Raw genomic sequence first — 21846 nt, 5'->3', positions numbered from 1 at the left:
CATAATGGCTTCGTCGGGTGTTAAATTTTGTTTATACGCAGTATAAGAGCATTTTATTTCGACAAGGCTATCGATCTTTTCTACGAAACCATCTGGGGATGCTCCCAAGAAATAAACGCTCTTATCAATAAAAAGACCACAGGAAATTATTTCAATGTTGTCGTTATATTCTTCGGTTAGGTTTTTTCCCAGTTCCTTCTTGGCGTCAATTTCATGTATTTTTCCATGATTTAAAGAAGGAATTTTTGTTGAAATGACATTGTACAATATAGATTTTATAGTTCCGGCAGTATTTGTAGTTTTCTTTAGCTTACAAATTTTGCCAAAATTTGAGACAGTTATTAATTTCCTTCTTTGTTCCATCCATTCACCATCTTCATTTTGATCTGCCGTTCTTCGTTCAATTTCAGAAATTTGTTCATCCGTTTTTTTTAATGATTTTAAAAATTCTTTCTCCTCTTCTTCATACATTTCTCTACACATGTCAGCCTGTTGAGAATTTTCACCATAAGATTCGTCAGGTTTATGTGTCCTGGAGTGCTGGTACCCTTTTGAATAACCTTTTTGCCTCAGTTTTATTTTTATTACATCACGTTGTTTTTTCACTTTCGCCATTCTTCGAATGTCTAATTTCCTTATGATTCCATTTTTGTTCCTTCTTAATGTACCATGCGTCATTCATCAGGTAAAAATACTCACCTTTGCTTTATTCTTCCAATTTGTCAGGTTTTGAGTACCTCCTCTATTTCGTTTTCTACTTGTAAGTCTTTTTATCATTTTTTTATTAGCTTTGGCCATATTAAGAGCAAGAAATAAATTCCTAGTATCTAACCTCTGAAAGAAGAAATAGAATTACTAGGTGTAGAAAACTTAGATATTTTATCACATACTTACGTCGCCAATTAATAAAACACTAGTAATAGTCTCACTAAAAGTACATACATACTACAAATAAACACTATCCACGTTAACGGGTACACAAGTAAAACAAAACAACTAAACAAGAGAACACAATAAAGAAGCAAGTAACGAACACAGGCCGTAGTCAAAATGGAAAGACATGAAATGAAAATCCAGACTAAGGGAATACTTTATCTATACTGTAAAGAGGAACCAGGTATAGGAGGGTTTGGGTACATTATAAATCCATCAAGTAGCTTCTAAGGCCCCCGCTTGCGGTAGACTTATTATTGGGGATTGTAAATCATCGACGGCAAGCTGAATTTTACTTTTCAAATTGTGCTAACGCTGTAATGAGCTTATTAATTAAAATATTTTTACCGGGTTTGAACCTATCATTTTTAAAGCAGTAAGTCTACATTTTGGCTTAAGAATATATCCACAATCTGGTTTTGCATTGTTGTAACTAGGAACCATCAATTTCACGAAAATATTTGATACGTTTTCTAATAATAAAAAAAAGAATTTTTAAAAATTTTTCAAGCCGATTTGTAGGGAATGGTTTGCTCTTTTTAATGAGATGATTTCTGTTATGTCTTGGGATAGGGGATCGGGAGCGTGTGCAATCACTACCAGTGCCCAGTCATCACTGTCTTTTTATTGACTCCCCACTATTTACATTATCTACAATACTACAATACTATGACATCTTCCCCTTTTAAAAAAAATTACAATTTTTCTGGACGTCTAACCTTTCGTCCAAACTTAGAGATATAAATTGTTCTTCGTGTGTGTGATGAGGAAGCAATTTTATCTTGCTCAGTCTCGCTTACTTCGTTGTCTTCCTTATCACTCGCACTAAAATTATCACTGCTTAATTCTATTACATGTGATTCCTCATGTGCTTCATCTTCACTTTCAGAATCAGAAATATATCCAGAATTGTTTATAAAATAAGGTTTAAGAAAATATCTATTCCTTCTTAAGATTACATCACTACCATCCTCCTTAACTAAATAGGATCTATCATTAAATTTTCTAACTACATGTCCGATTACCCAAATATCGTCTTTCCTGATGTACACTTTATCACTTGCCTTTAAAGGTTTTAAAAACTTAACAGACTTGTCATAATACATCTTTTGTTTACTTTGCCTCCGTACTAACATTTGACGTTGTTTTTTAAAATCAATATTCTTTGGAAGTAATAACTTACTTTGGATAGGTATCAGCGTTCTTAACTTTCTATTAAAAAATAGTTCGCACGGCGACAAAATACAGTAATCTACAGGGGTGTTTCTATAATCTAACAAAGCTAGTTCTAATTCTGTTTTTGACTCTATACATTTTTTAATAATATTCTTAACAGTTTGAATGGCCCTTTCGACCATTCCGTTTGATTTCGGATATTGAGGACTAGATGTGACATGTTGAAAATTCCACTTTTTAGCAAACTCTTCGAACAAAAATCCTGCATATTGCGTACCATTATCAGATACTAAAGTTTGTGGAATTCCCAATCTCCCAAAAATATTTTTTAAAACACGAATCACTGTCTCTGCCGTTATATTATTGACTTTAAACACCTCTACGTATTTAGAAAAATAATCAATAGTGATTAGGAATTTATTTCCGTTATATTCAAACAAGTCACATCCGATCTTTTGCCAAGGATACTCTGGCACCTCGTGTGGTTTAAGTGGTTCCTTAAAATTATTTCGGGAATATTTTCGACATACTTCGCATGACATTACTCTATTTTCAATATCACGGCTCATGCCCGGCCAATAGAGTACTTGTCTAGCCTTTAAAATACACTTGGTAACTCCTAAATGACTCAAATGAATAAGATCTAACATTTCTTTCCTTAAAGTTTCTGGTACAACCAAACAATTTCCTCTATAGACTAAATTATCGATAATTACCATTTCTGATCTCACACCAAAATACGCTTGTGACTCTAACCTACACTTTGCTTTAGAATTAGGCCACCCTTCTTTAATGTACCTCGATACTATTTGTAAACCCTCATCTTTCCGAGTTTCAATACGAAATTGTTCATTTTTTGCTGGTGAAATAGGAAAATGTTTTCTTAAATAATTTACCTGAGCCTCATACTCATTAGTAAAAATTTTTGTTTCGTCGTTCGGCATTTTAATTCTACTAAGAGCATCTGATATGTACATTTCCTTTCCCGGTTTATACCTAACATCTAAGTCATAAATTTGTAAATCTAAAAGCATACGTTGCATTCGCATTGGACAATCGATCAACGACTTCTTGAAAATATGTGTTAACGGCTTATGATCGGTTTCGACCACGACCTTTTTCCCATAAATATACTGGTGAAACTTTTTCGCCCCGTATACTATTGCAAGCATTTCCTTCTCAATTTGAGCATAGCACTTTTGCGTGTTACTCAATGACCTTGACGCGTAAGCTACTGGAGCACCTTCCTGTAACAATGCTGCGCCTAAGCCATCCTTAGATGCATCTACTGTCAAAGTTAAAGCTTTCGATGGATCATAAAATCTTAAAACTGGCGCTGCTGTTAATATGTATTTTAATTGCTCGAAAGCCTTTTGCTGCTCAAAATCCCAACGAAAAACTACCTCTTTCTTCAACAATTCCCTAAGAGGCTTTGATAGTTCTGCCACGTTCGGAATGAATTTATGTAAATAATTTATGATTCCCAAAAACGATTGCAATTCCTTAACGTTGGTTGGTACTGGATAATTTTTTATTACCTCGATTTTACTGTCATCCGGCTTTATCCCTTGATCGGTAATTTTATGTCCTATGTACCTAACTTCATTAACAGAAAATTTACATTTATTTACATTAAACTTTATATTATATTTTCGAGCCCTTTCTAATACTAAGTTCAATCTTTCATCATGGTCTTTTTGACTTGTGCCCCAAACTAAAATATCATCTACATAAATCTCAACACCGTCAATTCCCTCAAAACATTGCACAATTTTCCTTTGAAAAATTTCTGACGAACATTTTAGTCCAAAGGGAAGCCTTTTAAATCTATATCGTCCAAAAGGCGTATTAAAAGTACATAATTTTGAACTACTTTCGTCTAGCTCTATATTCCAAAATCCGTTGTTTGTGTCTAAAACTGAAAAAACTTTTGCGTCCCTTACTTTACTCATTATATCGACATACGTAGGAATTGAAAAATATTCGCGCTTGATGGCTTTATTTAGATCCGTTGGATCTATGCAAATTCTAAAGTCCCCATTTGGCTTATCCACAATAACGAGAGAATTTACCCAATCGGTTGGCCCTAACTCTTTAGCAATTATATCTTGCGCTTCTAAACTATCTAACTTATCCTTTAGTTTTACCAGAATTCCTTGAGGAAAGCGTCTTGCCGCGTGCACACATGGTTTTACTGAAGGATCGATCTTAATGCTATATTGACCTGGCAAGCATCCGATACCGCTAAAGACGTCTGGGTATTTCTCGAAATAATCCTTGGAATCTTCTCTTGTCACACCCTGTACCATCTTTGCAATTTTTAGTTTGTCTATTGTTTCTCTACCTAGAACAGATCTTCCATTACTCTTTGATACAAACATTTTTATACTACAACTATTATTTTTATAAAGAGCCGGAACTGTGATGTATCCCAAGATCTTAATACGACTTCCTGTATATTCCATTAATCTGGTATTGTCTTTTATGATTTTTACATTGCCAAAGTATTTTTTATAAACAGAAAATGGAATAACATTTACGTCAGCTCCACTATCAACTCTAAATTTGACATCTTTGTTGAAAATTTTTAAATCAACCATCCAATTGTTTTCATTGTTGACATTATATTGTACCAAATCTACAAATAACCCTTCATCGCGATCAATATTGCTAATTCTCCGATTCTTACAAAATTTAGCAAAATGATTGTATCCACCACAATTTTTGCATTTTTTTCCATAAGCTTTGCACTCACGTTGCTTATGTAGTGAACCGCACCTATTACAATTGTACATATTGTTAGCATCAAATGATTGTTTATTGTCGGCATTAAAGTTATTGGAACTTATCTGCGTTTGTTGATGATTTTTGAAATGCGCTCCTCTCTGTCTGCTGCTCGCTTCTTCTCTTTTCCCATCTCTGTCTCGGCCACTTGCAGTCCCTTGACGTTGTACCCTTTTTTGTCCATCTTCAGTTTTTCTCACTCCCATAACTGATTGGAATTCGTCTGTCCTTCTTCCACTTGTGGTGCACAAAATTTCCATTTGCTTGTTCGTTATCTCTGCCGCCTTGCAGATTTCAACAGCCTTCACCAAGTCTAAATTTTTTGTTCGTAAAAGCCTGTCCTTCACGTTCTTATCTCTGATACCCAACACCAATCTGTCCTTTATCAGAGACTCGCTCAATGTCCCAAATTCGCAATTTTCACTTAGCTGCTTCAGCTGCGTTACGTATTCATCCACGGATTCTTCTTCTCTCATGTCCCTTGAGAAAAATATGTACCTCTCGTAGGTCACATTGATTGTAGGAGCAAAATACGCTGTGAATTTCGCTTGAATGCTTGCGAAACTCGTCTTTTCTTTCACACTTTCGAACTTGAAGGTATTGTAAATTTTCAGAGCCTTGTCTCCAACGCAGTTAAGTAAAACCGCCCCCTTGTACTCCTCAGTTTCCTTTTCCGCCTTCGTCGCTTGCAGATAAATGTTTAACTTTTGCACAAAAAAGCTCCATTCCGCTGCGTTATCTCCGTCTAACTTTAACTCTGAAGGTGGTTTTGCACTGTTCTGCATTTTGCTGTTTTTTCTTTTTTCCACTTTAGGAATTCACTTTTCACTGTTCAAACTTTACTTTCTCGTTGAATTTGTCTTTTTTCCGACTGCGCCATGTTATGTCTTGGGATAGGGGATCGGGAGCGTGTGCAATCACTACCAGTGCCCAGTCATCACTGTCTTTTTATTGACTCCCCACTATTTACATTATCTACAATACTACAATACTATGACAATACTATGAAAATATGTCCATTAGGGCTAAAGCTACAGTGTTAGCACTATACATTGAAAGCTCCATAAGAAAAGTACGTATCTACTCCTCTTAAGTGTAATGAATGTGAATATAAAACTAAAACCTGCATTGTTATGGCAGTCTTGCATCATTACTTATTATGTAATTACAACTGGTCTATTTCAGATATTTCCCAGTATTATTTTTATTTTTCTTATAAAACTCGAAAAATAGTTATTTGTGTATCAAGGCCCAAAAAGTGCATCTTTTTCGTCCGGGTCAGGGGTTTCTAGTCGAGGCGGAACCGAGACATGAAAACAGACGAGGACAAAAGGCACTTTTTGGTCGAGATGCACACAACGTTTTTCGTGTTCGTTTAGGCAAAAATTTTTAGGTTATCTTTGACAGATGTCAAGTTAGGTATACAATGTGAACATTTTGGAACAAAATTCATAATAGCGTTCAGATATTTTTAAGAAAATCGCTCGAACAGGAGGATTTTATTTAGAAAAATGTCATCCTGTGACTTGCAATTTGTTTAAGTAGCATTATTGATTTTTGCACAATGACGTCATCACCAATTTTTTTTTAAATGACAACCTCCACTTTTTTCTTCTCCTTCTGATAGACTTTTCTACTAGCTAAAGGCCCATACACAATGGCGTTAACGTTACGTCGATGTTAAAACGTTAAATCTAGAAATTCAAAATTACATGTATGTCATTGTGGACCGTTCACAATGACGTTATGAAAATTAATGTTGCATGATATTGTTAGCGTTAACGTTAGTTCTAGAAATGTTCTGGATTCTTAACGTTACATTCTAACATTAGCTAACGGAAATAATTTATAAAAAGTACTGAAATACATGTAATTAGATCTAACGTTAACATCGACGTAACGTTAACGCCATTGTGAAAGGGCTGTAAACGATGAATGAATGAAAAAAAATATTAATCTTACATAACATTTTTTTTGAGAAAATAAGAAATTTTACTTCAAAAATTTAATAATTTTCCACTTCAATGACGTCGTACACAATTTTTCCATGCATCACATTTGGCACTTAATTTCTTATTAAATCCACTACTCCTGCACTTTAATGTACGAGTATCTGTATCTCCATATTGCCCTCTTTAAGGTACTCCACATCATTTCAATTGGATTTAATACACAATAATATGGCGGCAATCGTAAAACCGTGTGACCATTTCTTTCTGCAATTGTGTCACACACATATTTCACAGAAATATTGCCACTTTAATAATTTCAAATTAGCTCCTTCTTGATTGGCACGCATGTAATTAAGAATATCTTTTTTTTTTGTGTTCTGATTTGGTTTCTTCGATATTTGATTTGAATGATATCTTGCATTTTGCATTATTCATGACAATCATCGAATTACCTGGAACGAAGAGGACACCGTCCGGGTCCTGGTGATAATAATCTGAGGAGCAGTTGGTGATGTTTTTCGCAGATAAAAGGAGTGCTCCAGGTATCCAATCGTTTTCATTCCCCACAATCAGCATCAATGCTTTTAGTATGATGCATCGATGACACTAGCAAAACCGCTCTATTTGTCATCGGAACTTATGAGACTAAAGTAAGGTCTTTAGTAAAGCCAAACAAACAGACTGGAACCAGGTATTTTTGATTTCGCAGCCAAAAATTCTGGGGAAATGTTCCTCTTACATTTTTTTCATGTAACTACATTATCTTAAACATGTCTCTTTCAACAGGTTTATTAGTTTATCGAGGTAAATCAATTAATATCTCGGTTACTTTGTTGAAAAGGCTTACATAGCTTGAGTAGGTTTGGAATCCCCCTTTTCTTCAGCTGATAATGTTGCTTCAACCGAATCTTTTCCGACATAAATGCAGGCATTATACAAGTCTGTGGCGACTCGTCATCAAATTGGAAGGGAGATGTAGGTACATGGGGAGGAGTTAAAAAACTGTGCAAAGAAAATGGAGGGAGGTAGCTCAGTGGAGTACCTTTTTAATGTTACATTTTTCTACACAAGATTGTCGACTTCATAAACTTGAAAACAAAAAATTCAAATTAAATTTTATTAAAGAACGTCAGTCCAGTGGAGATATTCCACTTACATCTGAATCTGACCCATCACTGCCGCTATTCATATACATAGTCAGATTCTTCGTCAGAAATGCCAGTATTTACATAAGCCCATTAATCATTTCGTCAAAACTGTGTTGTGTTCTTTACGTGATTGATGGTGTTTTTCCAAACATCCGGTGTAACTTCGGCGAATTTCTGGCGTGTTAAAATTTCTACGCCCATTAATTTAAATGAGACATTGTGAGATGCCCCAAATATTTTCAATTGGGTTCAACTCCGGACTACAGGGTGGCAACTTCAAAATTTCATGTCCATGCTCTTTCAGAATTTTGTCCATTCTATAATCCCGAGATTTGTTTCTATGAATTTTCATTATGTTATATACTCGTATGTAGTTCTGGTTTTGTCTTTGTGGAATCAAAAGGAATGTTTTTCGCACCCAATTATTCCATCATTTCAGCTTTTCTGGTGTTGCTGCAAGGGTCCTTTTTGTCAACAATGTTGTGGTAGGATGCGTTGCCTAACACCAAAACAGAAGGGGGAAAATTTCTGAACTAATAACAATATTTGCGTGAATACTTCCCTGTCTCGAATTGAGATTGCACATCGAAAACGCGTATCCTTTTTGGAGATTTTCGGTCCTATCTTGGCCAGTAAATTCTCACCGTCTGTCTGTGGGGGACATTTTGTTAAATTTTTTATACTGTCCGCTAATATGTTGGAACTTTAAATCTCGCATGAGTTCTGTACCGACGCGTTTTTTATAAAGTTCGGTTCGCCACGATCGTCGAGGCTTTTTTAATCAGATTCCACATAATTATCATTGCACCACTACACAGAATTAAAGCTAACGGTTTTTCGTTATCACACATAATGTAGCTGGAATGACACGCACCCTCGGAACTATCGAACTAAACTGAGACTATTATAACAAAATCACTTCCAAAACATAACGCACTGAAAAATACTAAACTCTCCATGCCTATGATGTTGTTTACAGAATTACAACTGTGAATCTAAATGAAGTTTCAGTACAGGTATTTTCAATAATTGTTATAAACTGTTGTTGAAATGATTATTCTTCGAGTATTAATGATTATATGCGTTATTCAACTCTTTAAGCGTACAATTCTCTACATTTTTTGTTCTGTATGTTTTTTTGTCAGATCAATAGTTTCGTAGTTACAGCGTGTAGAATTCGAGAATTTCTATTATTTTTGTACTTTTTATTATTTTCCACACCACCACAGAGGTAGAGTAATAGGGTGCGTTTTTTTTTACGTAGTGTCCCCGGTGGGCATAGTCCACGATGCAGTAGAAGTTTACTGTTTTACTCTTTTTGATCTCTATAGATGAGCTGAATTCATCAGAGTTTATGAATTCGGGAATTCCTCTTGAGAATTTTCCTCTTGTTCCTCAGGGTCATCATCATCATCATCATCATCAGGAGTGAGTTCGAATCTCGAATCTCGAATTGACTCATACTGTATATATATTTTAGCATCCCAGGAAGATTTTACAAAAATAAAAAAATTCAAAAAATTTAAAATGCGGTTGTGGAAAAAATGGTGTTTGTAAAATATGTAACTATTTTCATTCTAAAATCGGCGAAAAAATATGTTAAAAGATTAAAAATCTTAGGCTTCTTTGAACAGGTGTTACTAACAATGGTTCACATTGGTACTCGTAGGAATAATGTGTCGTTCTTCCGCGATTTTCCGCGCGGTCTCCCGACCGACGCTCGGGCAGGGCCGTCGGTAGTCCTCGGATGTTAGGACGGGGAAGGTCGGTCAGTCCACTAAGCGAGGGTGATGCTAACAAATATATTATTGTATTCTCAATTTGGTTGTAGGTCGTAAAATTTTATTGCATATTATGAGCGATTAACGGGCACAATGGTTGGGTTTGAAAAGGTTGAGAAGCGGCGCGTGCCGTTTGCCGTACAATGCAAATATACAAAATGTACAATACAACCCTGCTTAAAATATTACCTGCTAGTGGTAAACTAGGATTTATAAGCCCCGCAAGATCTTTAACTTAAAGTACTATCGCGGCCATCCAAAAGTGAACGTTTTTTTTTATAGTTTGATTTTTACTTTAAATCATAGGCGTCCTAAAATGTCAAAGTTTGACAATAGCGATAAAAAAATTATTGAAACTATTTTTTTTAAATGCCACATCTCACTCCGACGCAGACAGCTATGGCTATTATAGCAAAGTTAGAAGAAAATTGGTCGTTGGCTGCTGTGGCGAGAGAATTACATTGCAGTAAGACTTGTATCTTCAATATAAAGAGGGGTTGGCAAGAAAACAGGCTTGAGAGGCCAATGCGAATAAGTGTTGGAAAGGTTTCTTTACTAATGTTTACTTTCACTTTAATAATGTATTAATTACTTCTCAGTCTCATTTTTATTAAAAATTATTTATTACAACTTTTTATTATTAAAATAGTAACGCCTGCTGCACGAACGCCAATGAATACAGCCTGATTTAATCTAACGAAAAATACGGAAATTTTCGCAAGCTATCGTTCACTTTTGGATGGCCGCGATTGTACCATAAAATTTTAGGACCTACAACCAAATTGAAAATACAGTAAATCATCCAATGAATATTTTACAAAAATTCGTAACCAAGTGACAAGCGCAAGCGGGCAACTTGAATGTCTAATCGTTTTGTAGTAAGTGTCAATTTTATTAGCAAAAGTTTAAAAAGCGGTTGTAGAAAAAATAGTGTTTGTATTTCGTGCGCAAGATGATTGTTTTGTTGGCGCATTCGAATGAGTTTGAAGTCTCGACCTGACGGTCTCGACCAAAAGCTAATTCTCATGCGCTAACAAAAAACAATCATTTTGCGCACTTAATACAAACATAACTATTTTTTAACCTCCGTCAAAAAAAGTGAAAGTTTTTTCATTCATTTGCGTTCGTAAAATATGTGATTTTTGAATCGGTTCAGAAGCGTTAAAAAAAGTGCCTAGCGGTTTATCAGATTGACTGTAATACACATTCCTATTATTTATTTTGTGACGATCACTTCTGGTGGTGACGTCACGGGATGCGATTTGACGCCGGTCGGTCACGGTATGCCTCGAGCGCCAGTCCCTTTTTTAGGTTGTGGTGGGACGCCACACGGCCGGGGTAGCTCTGCGGAGTGACGGCGTCCAGGGGTCAGCTGTCAGGGCGCGGGGTAAGGGGGGAAACAAACAAACACTATGTACAAGGGGACCACCTGGTGAAGGCGAGATCCTCCGGGGATGGTGCCCGTGACCTGGGGGATGTCCTCGGCGGCAACGGAGATAAGAGGGTGTTCGTACTTACGTCGGTCGGCCCTGGAACTTCCTCTTGGCGGCGTACTTCCTTCTGGCGGCGTAGGGAGAGAACCGGTCGGGGTGTGACGGAGTTGCGGGGGTGTGACGGGATCCGGGGGGGATTGGGGGAGGCCTGGTTCGCTCACTAGGGGAGCGAACGGGTCGGAAGTCGGGGGTCGGTCGGAGGTTGTATTGGGAGCCGGTTCGGAGCTGGTGCTAGCAGTCAGGTGGATGGTCGGACTTGGGATCGGAATCGGAATGAGCTCTGCAGGTTCTGCGCGGTCCTTTTATTGCCTCGATGGCTGCGCGCGGCCGTTGACTCGCGGCTGTGGCGGTGGGGGAGCTCTGTTCAGCGCGGAGTCCGGGTATTGTCGGCCGGAAGAAACACGGGTTCCGGGGCGGATTTGGTGGACGCGGTTGAGGTAGTCGGCTCTGCGCTAATTTTCTGGCCCGGCTCGGAGAAAGAACGGAATTTTTCCGCCACCAGGAGCGTTTCCTAAGTAACTTCGTTACAATTTATTAGATGAAAAAGGAAAATACATAGTAAGCCAGATCATTCACTTATAAAAATACTTGCTCCTAATTTGAAAACATTTGCAAGAAATACGCCGAATTTTTAATAATTAAATTATATTTTAATAACGTGTATAATATCCATTCGTATCTATACATTCCTGTAACCTTTCTCTCATTCCAGTCACCATGTTATGACAGTAATCACGACCTCGCAACATATGGTCCAGACTCGTCGCACCTTGGTATCTAATTCTTCAACGGTCCTCCTTCTCGCACCGTGAAATGGATCTCCCCAATTAAGAATCATTTGACCCCAAAGATTTTCAATCGGGTTAAGGTCAGGAGATTTTGATGGCCATCTAATAAGGTCGATCTCCGGATGATCCGCAAACCAATCCATAATTATATTAGCTCTGTGTATTGAGCAGTTGTCCTGCACAAACGCAAATCGGGGCCTTTCCTCTTCTGGATAAATGTTACGCACAGTCGGCACGCAACATAACTTCTTTAAAAATTTCCCAATATTTATGGGAATTAAATCTCGGTGGTGTAATCTCTGCTATTTCTCCAGGCCCGTCCTGGCTCATCCATGCCCAATAACCCACCGAGATCGGGCGTATCCGAGTTCCTCCCGGTGGTCACTTCTTTACCTGCATAACCCTTTTTAACGGACGAGTTCCTCCCGAGGTTATCGGGGATTACTGCAATAGGTAGTCGACGGGTGGTAGCCGGACTAGATTATAATGACGAGTATTTTGCTTGAAATTGGCAATAAATACACTGATGAGAGGGAGAAACTATTTTATTTACAAGGGTAAATTAAAATGACATACGGCATTTGAAAATTGTACTCTATTTATGTACATTATTTATTTAAGACTGGCCCAATCAGAATGACCGCAAAATCATAAGAAATGGATTTAAAAAATTTTCAAGGTATCACAGGAATTGTAGGAGCCATCGATGGAACACATATTAAAATCAAAAAACCAAATTCCGATCATGCACATGTTTACTGCAACAGAAAAGGAGATTTCAGTATATTAATGCAAGCTGTGTGCGACCATAATAAAAGATTTCGTGACATTTTTGTGGGAGAGGCAGGATCAATCCATGACTCGAGATTATTGAAAAAATCAGCATTATACCAAAAAGGACTTCATGGATTTTTTGGCAATGATTTTTTATTAGGGGATTCCGCATATCCATGCCTGGAATGGTTAGTGCCCCCATTTAAAGATAATGGTAATCTAAGTAGGCAGCAAAACATTTTTAATTTTCGGCATTCATTATCTAGAATAATAATTGAAAATGCATTTGGTTTACTGAAATCAAGATTCAGAAGGTTGAGATGTTTTGAAAACAATAACATTGCTTTTATTGTAAGGTGTACGAGTATAATAGCAGCCACTGTATTGCATAACATATGTATCGATTTTGATGATGAAATAGAGTGGGAAAATGAAGACGACAGCGCTGACGACTATACGGACGAATATGTACAAAACGTTAGTGGCATTGAGTTTAGAACCACCAAACGCGATCAGATATTTCGAGAAATGTTTCCTTAAAATTTAATTTAAGTATTTGCATACCCAAGCTAACAATAGTCAAGTGTAAAATGTCACTCTCAGTCATAGCAGCACAAAAAGGGATTTTAATATAAAATATGATCCATTATGTGAACATTTTAATATAAAATATGATACATTATGTGAACATTTTACTAAAAAAACAACAAATAAACTTTTACTTCTATGTATTTTGCTTATTATGTTCCCTAACTAAGGCTTCTAGTGCTGCCACCTTTCTTCTTTCAATTTCATTTTTTTCTTCCAATAAGTTCACTTTTTTTCTTTGGATTTCTATCTGGCTTTCCATGAGTCTTTTCAGTCCGTCCTGCTTTTCTTGCATATATTTCTGTTTCGTTTCATAAAATCGTTTCTTAAACTGTATGTAAGAAGCATTGGGCGAAAGACGCTTCTGGCGACCAAGTTGCGAAGTACAACTTTCTGAAATGAAGTTGGTTGATGAAGATGAAGAAGCTTCTGAGGCAGACGCCGTGGCACCTTCCTGACCAATCTCGCAGCTAATGTTTACAGAATGAGGGCTGGCATTTGTAGGAGAATTACCTACAATATTGTCAATGTCTTCATAAAAAAGAAATTTGGCACCAGCTCCACGCCCTGTTTTTTTTTTTTGCAGTCCTTAATGGCCTTGTATGTTCTTAATAAATTCGCCCATTTCTTTTTGCAACTCTCTTCAGAAAAATTTACCTTTTGACTTTGTAACTGCTGTGCAATTATGCCCCAAAATGTCTTCCTTTTTTTGACATGGTGCATGTCTTCATAATGTGCATCAACTGCAGCAATAAGGGCTTTAGTTTCATCAAACGCCCACTGCCGCTTCTCTTCGGTTTGTTTCTGATTTTCTTCTTGGTTCTCCACTATCGGTGTCAATGGCACTGTATCTACTTCTTGAGTCTCCACTGTTGAAACAGTTCTAGTATTGACTGTCCTAAACGTTTCTTCAGTTTCGGTGAACGTTAAGATGTCACCTGCATTCGCATCGTCTTGTCTTAAGACTGGTTGATTTGCCCCATTAAACATTATGATGTTATTGGGAATCCAAATTTCTGCATTTGTTTCTAAATTCAAACAATATATATAAGAGATTGCAACGTAAAATAAGTTTTAACACAAACCTGCATCACGTAATAAAACGTCTCCCTCATCATTTCGCACCCAACCGTGTTGGGTTCTTACAATTTTATAAGACATTGTTAAATCTTAAATCAACGTTAAATTAAAATTATTTAATACTTTTGCACGTTGCACGATTGCACATAACCTCGCGTTTGCTTGGCGCCGAAATGCTGTCAACATGCATTTTTAACCCCCCACTTCCGAAGTGAGTTTTTCTCACTTATCTGATGCTGGCGCTTAGGTAGTGCATCAGCGGCAAGGGGGGAGGTAAAAAAACTCAGATCACTTCATTTGAGAAATGTAAAAGGAACGAGTTTAAAAGCGAATGACAGTCAACTGAGTTGAGAATAACTGAGATTTGGTGTAAAAGGAAAGCTACATATATTCGACCAGTCTCTGTTAAGGTTGTCCATACAAAATTGCAATCTAGCTTCCGCTTGAGCAGGAGTTAGTTGAATTTTCTTGGCTGGAGTCCTTGCGTGAACTCCTAGTTCATGAAGTCGAAGACGTATTGTCGACAAACCACAGTTCAGATTCAGTGCCTCACTAATCCGCACTGAATTAGTTGTGACGATCACTTCCGGTAGTGACGTCACGGGGTTTGATTTGACGCCGGTCGGTCGCGGTAAGCCCTTGATACATAAATAACTATATCAAATCGATAATCTGGAAACTTAGTTTTGTTTTTTTTTTTTAAATTAGCTTATACAGTATGTCCCCGGATTGAGTTTACAAGAGAAAAAAAAACAATATTTTTGATTTTAGGTAAAAACTTCAGAGGAATAACATTTTTTGCTTCATCTGAAACCCGCATTTCCGTTATTAAAATCTCAGGAGTGCGTTCAGAAACATTCCCCGGTAGGTAGGGTAAGGTAACGTTGGGGAACCGGTCTAATCCAACAAGGTACACTTTCTTTCTGAACGATAAGGAGTGAAAAAAAGGTGAAGGAAGTTTGACATAACCAAAAAAATATTTTAAGACGATACATTAAAATTAAAATCCGGGGGTTGTCTAAATAGTATTTAAAAAAAGTTTCCGACCGATATCTTTTTTTAGTAGGTTATTACTATTAGCATGGATAACAGACTACTTACTGCATTTGTTGCAATACAGGGAAGGCAAATTGTTTTTAATGATTGCAATTATCAATATGCCTCCACAGATAGTTCTAGTGATGAAGAACTTATCATAATTCACCGCAAACGCCATGCAACGAGAGTAAAACCTACAAGAATGAAGCTTTATGTGCAAAATGTGGTGCCATACTTCACTGATAAACAGTTTCAAATGGATTTTCGATTAACACGGGAAGCATTTGAAACTTTATTAAGAATTGTTGCCCCACGATTACAAAACAATGCCTCAACTGGTCGACCAACTATTTGTGTCAAAAAACAATTGTTGGCTGTAATTTGGCTATTAGCAACGCCAGATTCTTACAGGTCTGAATGGTAAATAATTAAATTTTTAAAGTTGTTTAATTACTTTTTAGATCTGTAGGAGAACGTTTTGATATGGGTAAATCTTCTCTTTCTGTGTCATTTGTCAGAGTAATTAAAATCCTGTATGAAATGGCTCCCACAATAATCATATGGCCTACGGGAGATAGACGAATGGCAATTAAAAGAAAGTTCCGTAATATGGCAGGCGTAGATAACGTTATAGGAGTAGTAGATGGCACATTTGTACCTATTAAAGCTCCTTTACAGAATCCTGAATCATACGTCACTAGAAAATGTAATTATGCCTTTACACTTCAAGGCATATGTGATTCATCATTGAAATACATTGACGCATTTACTGGTTTTCCAGGATCTGTAAGCGATACCAGAATTTTTTCCAATTCAGACATTTACAAATCTGTAATCACAAATACAGATCACTATTTTCCTGATAATGAATTCATCATTGGTGATAAAGCTTATCCTCCATTGAACTGGTGTGTGCCTCCCTACATAAATCGAGGCCGTTTAAATAACATATAACGCTATTTTAATCATGTTATCTCTCAAACTAGACAAACAGTCGAGCGATCTTTTGCTTTATTATTTGGGCGATTTCGACGGTTAAAATTTTTGGACATGAATAGAATAGATTTAATTCCGTACACTATTATTGCATGTTGTGTTCTACACAATATTTGTTTGGATCACAACGATTTGTTGATTGACGATTACATTAGAGAAGGCATGCCATTTATTCAACACAATGATGAAATTGATCAAGACGCCGTGTTTGTGTTGAATGGGCAACAGCGCCGTGATAATTTAGCGAGGGAGCTGTTTGATGTAAGACGTGTGTAACTACTTATAAATATAACAATAATTGTAGTCATGATATGAATACTTTTAATTTACAAAATAAACTTGAAATTCAAACTTAACACTACATATATTGTAATTTTATTATTCTCTCCAAACGGTAACAAAAGACGAAAACTTCACAACTTTTCCATTAGTTTTTCCATTACACTTTTAAAAGTGGTTATGTATTCCCGTTGCACTTCAAGCAATTCATTATGTCGTTTTGTTCTACGTTCTTCCTTTTTCTCAGCGTTTTCTTTGACATAGTTTACTAGTTCATCATCTTTCCTTTTCTTCCTTTTCAGTTTCTTACTCACTGGCTCATCATTTGGTGTATCTTCATCCAAACAATCATCAGTTGGTTGTAGAGCTACAACATGTTTAAATTAAGAACATTATAATAGGGTGGTATAATAATAAATTGTTTTTTCTTCAAACGTCCGTAAATTCGACATTATCCTGCTGCATTGATAATGCTAAAGTGTCACTTCATTGTCATGGCATCTAAGGAGCTGACGAGCGGCAGATAAAGTTATTATCTCCGCTGAGAGCGGCAGATAAAGTTATTATCTCCGCTGAGGGCGTCCGTGAAGTTATTATCTCCGCTGATGAGCGGCAGTAAAGTAAACTAGCTAAATAATTTGAAATTCCTACCTGGTTTCTTAACATGTCTTAAATAACTTGTTATGAAGGTTTGAAGAAAAAATAGTATATGTTATTCGGAGCAAAAATGGTTTTATGTGCTTTGGCTGGTTTGTGTGCCTCATTGCGTTCGGCAGCCAATCTACCAGCCGCAGCACATAAAACTTCATTTTTGCTCCTCATAACATAATATACTATTATACAAATGTTTGTAAACATACTAGCGCTTGCAGATCCCCTGCTTGATGAATCTTTTTTTGGAGGTTTTAACTGCAAAGCCTCCTCTGTTGACATTTCATTCTCACTGCTATCAGGGGACTGTGAAACTGACTGAGGAGGGATATAAATCAATGAACCATCTAAAAACGAGAAATACATAACATGATTGTATAGTGTTTAATATCAATTTTTATTTTACCTTTCAAGTTTTGGAATAAAAGATTTCCGTCATTATCTTTGACAGTTTTTCCTCCAGCTTGTACCTGCACGTATTTATCATTCTCTTCAGCCTCATTCATTTTTAATTGCACCCAGATTGCACCAAAATAGACCTACCCACAGAACACAATGTACCAACACCTAACCCCTTCAATCACAGAACACCTTCAATTTTCGCGCAATGGCTTGACATGCAGTACGAAAGTGCGCATGTCTGGGTGATTCTTTCCGCAGTCGCGAGTGGGTTGAAAAATGTTACGCCAAGGTGTTTCCCAAACTGTTTATGAACGCTTTGACAGTTACCTCTGTGGGTAACAATTTCGACTTTCTGAACGCTAAAGTGTAACTTTTACACCTAGGGTAATGTTTCTGAACGCACCCCAGTATTGATATACTGTATTCTTAAATTAACATTTTTTGTTAAAATTTTACCAACGTCAGTGGCGCTGCAGTAGCGTTGACTTTTTTAAACTTGCACTCTTTTACCCGCCCTTTTTACTCTTGCGAGGTTAGAATGAGTTCAAGTTACAATTTCTCCATGTTCTTTGCATGATACGTACGTATAATACCTACATACGTGTTTTTAAAACAGCTTTAACGTGCTAAGTGTCGAATTTAGAATAATAAGCGTATAATATAATACGTTAATAGCGCAATGGGCAGTTTAGATACTCATAACAAAGCGAAACTCTCACGAACAAAATTAAAATGGTTTAGGTGTGATGAGTGTGAATACAAATCCAGACAAAAGGAATATTTAAAAAGACAAACGTTTACGACACACGTCCGTCGATGAAATAGAATGGTTTAAGTGTGATGAATGTGAATATAAAGCTGAACAAAATAAGATGAGTTAAAATACATAAATACTTATGGAATACATTCAGTAATTTCAAAATTAATGACATTTGTCGAAAACGCTGAAACAGGTTCACTTGTTTTAAATTACAAGAGATGTTGGACATGGTCTCCGTTCTGTTGTAGCCATAAAGCTACTCGTCTTTTTTTATTTTCAAAAATATTGTCTAATGTGCGAGCATCAATATTTTGACAATGGTGTGTAATTTCATCCATTAATTCCTCCGAGTATGTAATTGCTGCTTGTATACGTTATCTTTTAACCATCCAAATATTGAAAAATGAAATGACGTCAGGTCAGGAGAACGAGGACGCCATTTTGGATTAAGTCTTCGATTTATGATACGGTCCACATAAAATTCTTCCAAATATGCTAAAGTAGCCCTTGTGGAATGAGCTGTAGCTCCATCCTGCTGGAAATAATCAAATTATAGCTCCTCGTCATCTAACTGGTTCATAAAAACTTCCAATATTTGCTGCTTGTACCTCGTACCATTTGTTGTGTAATGGAAGAAAACTGGCCCAATCACTCTTCGACGAGAAACAGCCAACCATACGCCAACTTTTATGGCATGCAAAGGTGTTTCTTGGAAGACATGAGGATTTTTAGTACTCCAAATTCTACAGTTCTGTGAATTAACATACCCTGAAAGATGAAACCATGCCTCGTCTGAAAAGAATGGCAATTCCAAAATTTTGTTATCATTCATGTTGTTTAAAAACCAGTTGTAATATGCAACGCGACGTGAATAATCTGCTGGTTTCAGTTCTTGAACCAATGACACTTTATGGGGGTGCAAATTTAATTTTTTGTTCACAATTTTCTGACATGTGCTCAGTGGTCCACCTGACTGTGCTGACAGTCTCAGCATGACGCTCTGGGATTTTGTTCCATTCCCCCTCTCAAATTTTCAACGATATCTTCACCAACTTGAGGCCTTCCCGATGACTTTCCCTTCGAAACAAATCTATCCACAATCCTTCGAAGAACGTTTGAAAGTGTCTTCCAGATTTCTCTGAAAACCACACTTATCAAGAAATTCATATAAACAGTGATGTATATTTTGAACAACTCCCATTACTGGTCACCAGCATATTTCAGCCTCTGCAAGTTGTCCACTTCTTTAAAAGTTGTCAGAAGATGACGTGGAGTTGCATCTCTGGAAAATAAAATGTTCCGGCAATTGTCACAATCAGGAGTGCCAATATTTTTCAACACCCAGCCTGCAACATAGGCAAGACCTTGAGTATCTTCTGTATAGTCTGCGTCTCCGTTGAAGTATCCTCTGAATATTTCAACAACGTGGTCAAATTATCAAACGGCGTGCAATTGTCCTCTTCGCAGTTTCTGTCGACACCTGTTGGTCAAGCCAAGCTGTTAACAACAGTTTTTAACGCTGGTGACAAGTGGGTTTGGTGTTGGCTGTGCCATGTTGACGGATGTTGGAAAATAGATTCTCCAATGGATCTTGATTAAATGAACGTAGATTGAAATAATCAAAACCATACCTACACATTTTTGAGTGTGTACCACAGAAAAATAATTCAACGGTCTGCCAACCACGAACAAATGAATATCGATTCGAAAGATCGGCATCGGTTTCCAAATCAATTAACTTCCAGTTGTTCAACTCTGTCAATACTGTCAATAGAAAGCACATCTAAAGCGTTTATGATCAACCGGCTTGCTATTTGTATTATTAAATGAATCAAACAAATGGTCAACTTTTTGAACAAATTCCGCTGTGAAAATAGTTTCAGCAGGCAGTACACCCAAGGTGGTCAACGTTTTATAGCACTAGCCATGGAGCTGCTCAGTTGAGCTTTCATTTTCATATAGGAATCGTTTTTCAGATGGAAACGAGTTTTTTTTTAATTTCGGCAAAGATTTGAATGTTTTAACTGGTCAAAATTAAAGACAATACTGCTATTATTCGGTTTCAAATTGGGAATTAAGGTGAATTCAAACCATTCTTCAAAAATATTAGGCCCATTATGATTATTTTGTAGATTAAAAATCCCATCACGGGTAAACGTTGCTTCATCAGTCCATAATACATTTTTTGTGAAAGCGTGATCAGTTTGAATTTTGTTTAAAATCCAGTTGCAGTAATTCGGTCATCTTTCGAAGTCTCCATCATGCTGCAAACTGCTGCCGGGGTCACTTCAGGTTTTTTCTGCATAAAGCTGTCCATGACATGGAAGAATTCCCACTTTTGGGGAGCATTTCCAGTCCCATTGCCGTCTTTTATTTTCTTGTAGGTCTTTTTGAGGCATTTCCACTTATTGTCAATTTGGTCCCAAGTATATTGTTTATTTGCTACTTTGGAGAATTCTGTGGCAATTTTGCGCCATTCATTTTATTTTTGTTCACTTGTAAGGTTTTGTATCTGATGACGATATAACCCCTAGCGGTCAAAATCAAAGTTAAAAAAATATCCCGGTATTTGTATTGTAGCATTATTTAGTTTTTCCGAAATTATTTCAGTGCTTTTTAAATTGTTATTAATAAATATTCTTTTACTTCGAGTTTTTTTCCAATTCAAAAAATTAATCAATTGGAGAGTTGATTAAAAATACAATAGTTATTTGTATATCAAGGATACGAAATCGTATTTTGACGAACCGAGAGAAAAATTGTCGCCAAGGCCGCTTTGCGGCCGAGGCAAGACAATCTCGAGATCGTCAAAGGATTTCGTAGCCAAGGTCTACACAACATTTTGTGTGCAACCCGAAAATTTGTAATTACAAAATGAACAAGTAAAATTTTCTTCACTGTCAATAAAAATAAAGTCGCTATGGAAAGACATAAATAAAACAATTCACTTATATGTATGTGCAGTGTCGCATTTGAAACCTGAAAAATCGATACGGCAATATAAAAAATGTTATAGTGGGGATCTTTCTTATCGACTCCTTCTGATGCGGCTCTCATTTGAAATTGGCGGAAATTTCAAACCGGATAAAAATTCTGTACTAATAGTGGCCGTTCCTGACACAAAATTAAACTCCAGCAATAGTTCCAGGCGTAAGCAGTATCTTCAGGACAATGACGGTATTCGGATACAATGTTTCCAACCCTGTTTTGAACAAGTGATTGT

The 21846-nt window shown here is 36.7% G+C and overlaps 1 protein-coding gene across 1 annotated transcript; it reads left to right on the top strand.

Moving 5' to 3' along the window:
* Positions 1-15994: 15994 nt before the first annotated feature.
* Positions 15995-16892, top strand: LOC138129763 (uncharacterized; the record flags this gene model as incomplete). Its single annotated transcript, XM_069046060.1, is given in 1 exon segment — positions 15995-16892. A coding segment is annotated over 1 exon segment (813 nt), but the record flags the coding sequence as incomplete, so codon positions are not given.
* Positions 16893-21846: the final 4954 nt, after the last annotated feature.

The sequence above is a fragment of the Tenebrio molitor genome, chromosome 4, assembly GCF_963966145.1.
Source record: "Tenebrio molitor chromosome 4, icTenMoli1.1, whole genome shotgun sequence".
Taxonomy (NCBI): Eukaryota; Metazoa; Arthropoda; class Insecta; order Coleoptera; family Tenebrionidae; genus Tenebrio; species Tenebrio molitor.
The sequence above is the reverse complement of the archived record's forward strand: the minus strand, read 5'-3'. Positions and strand labels throughout refer to the sequence as shown.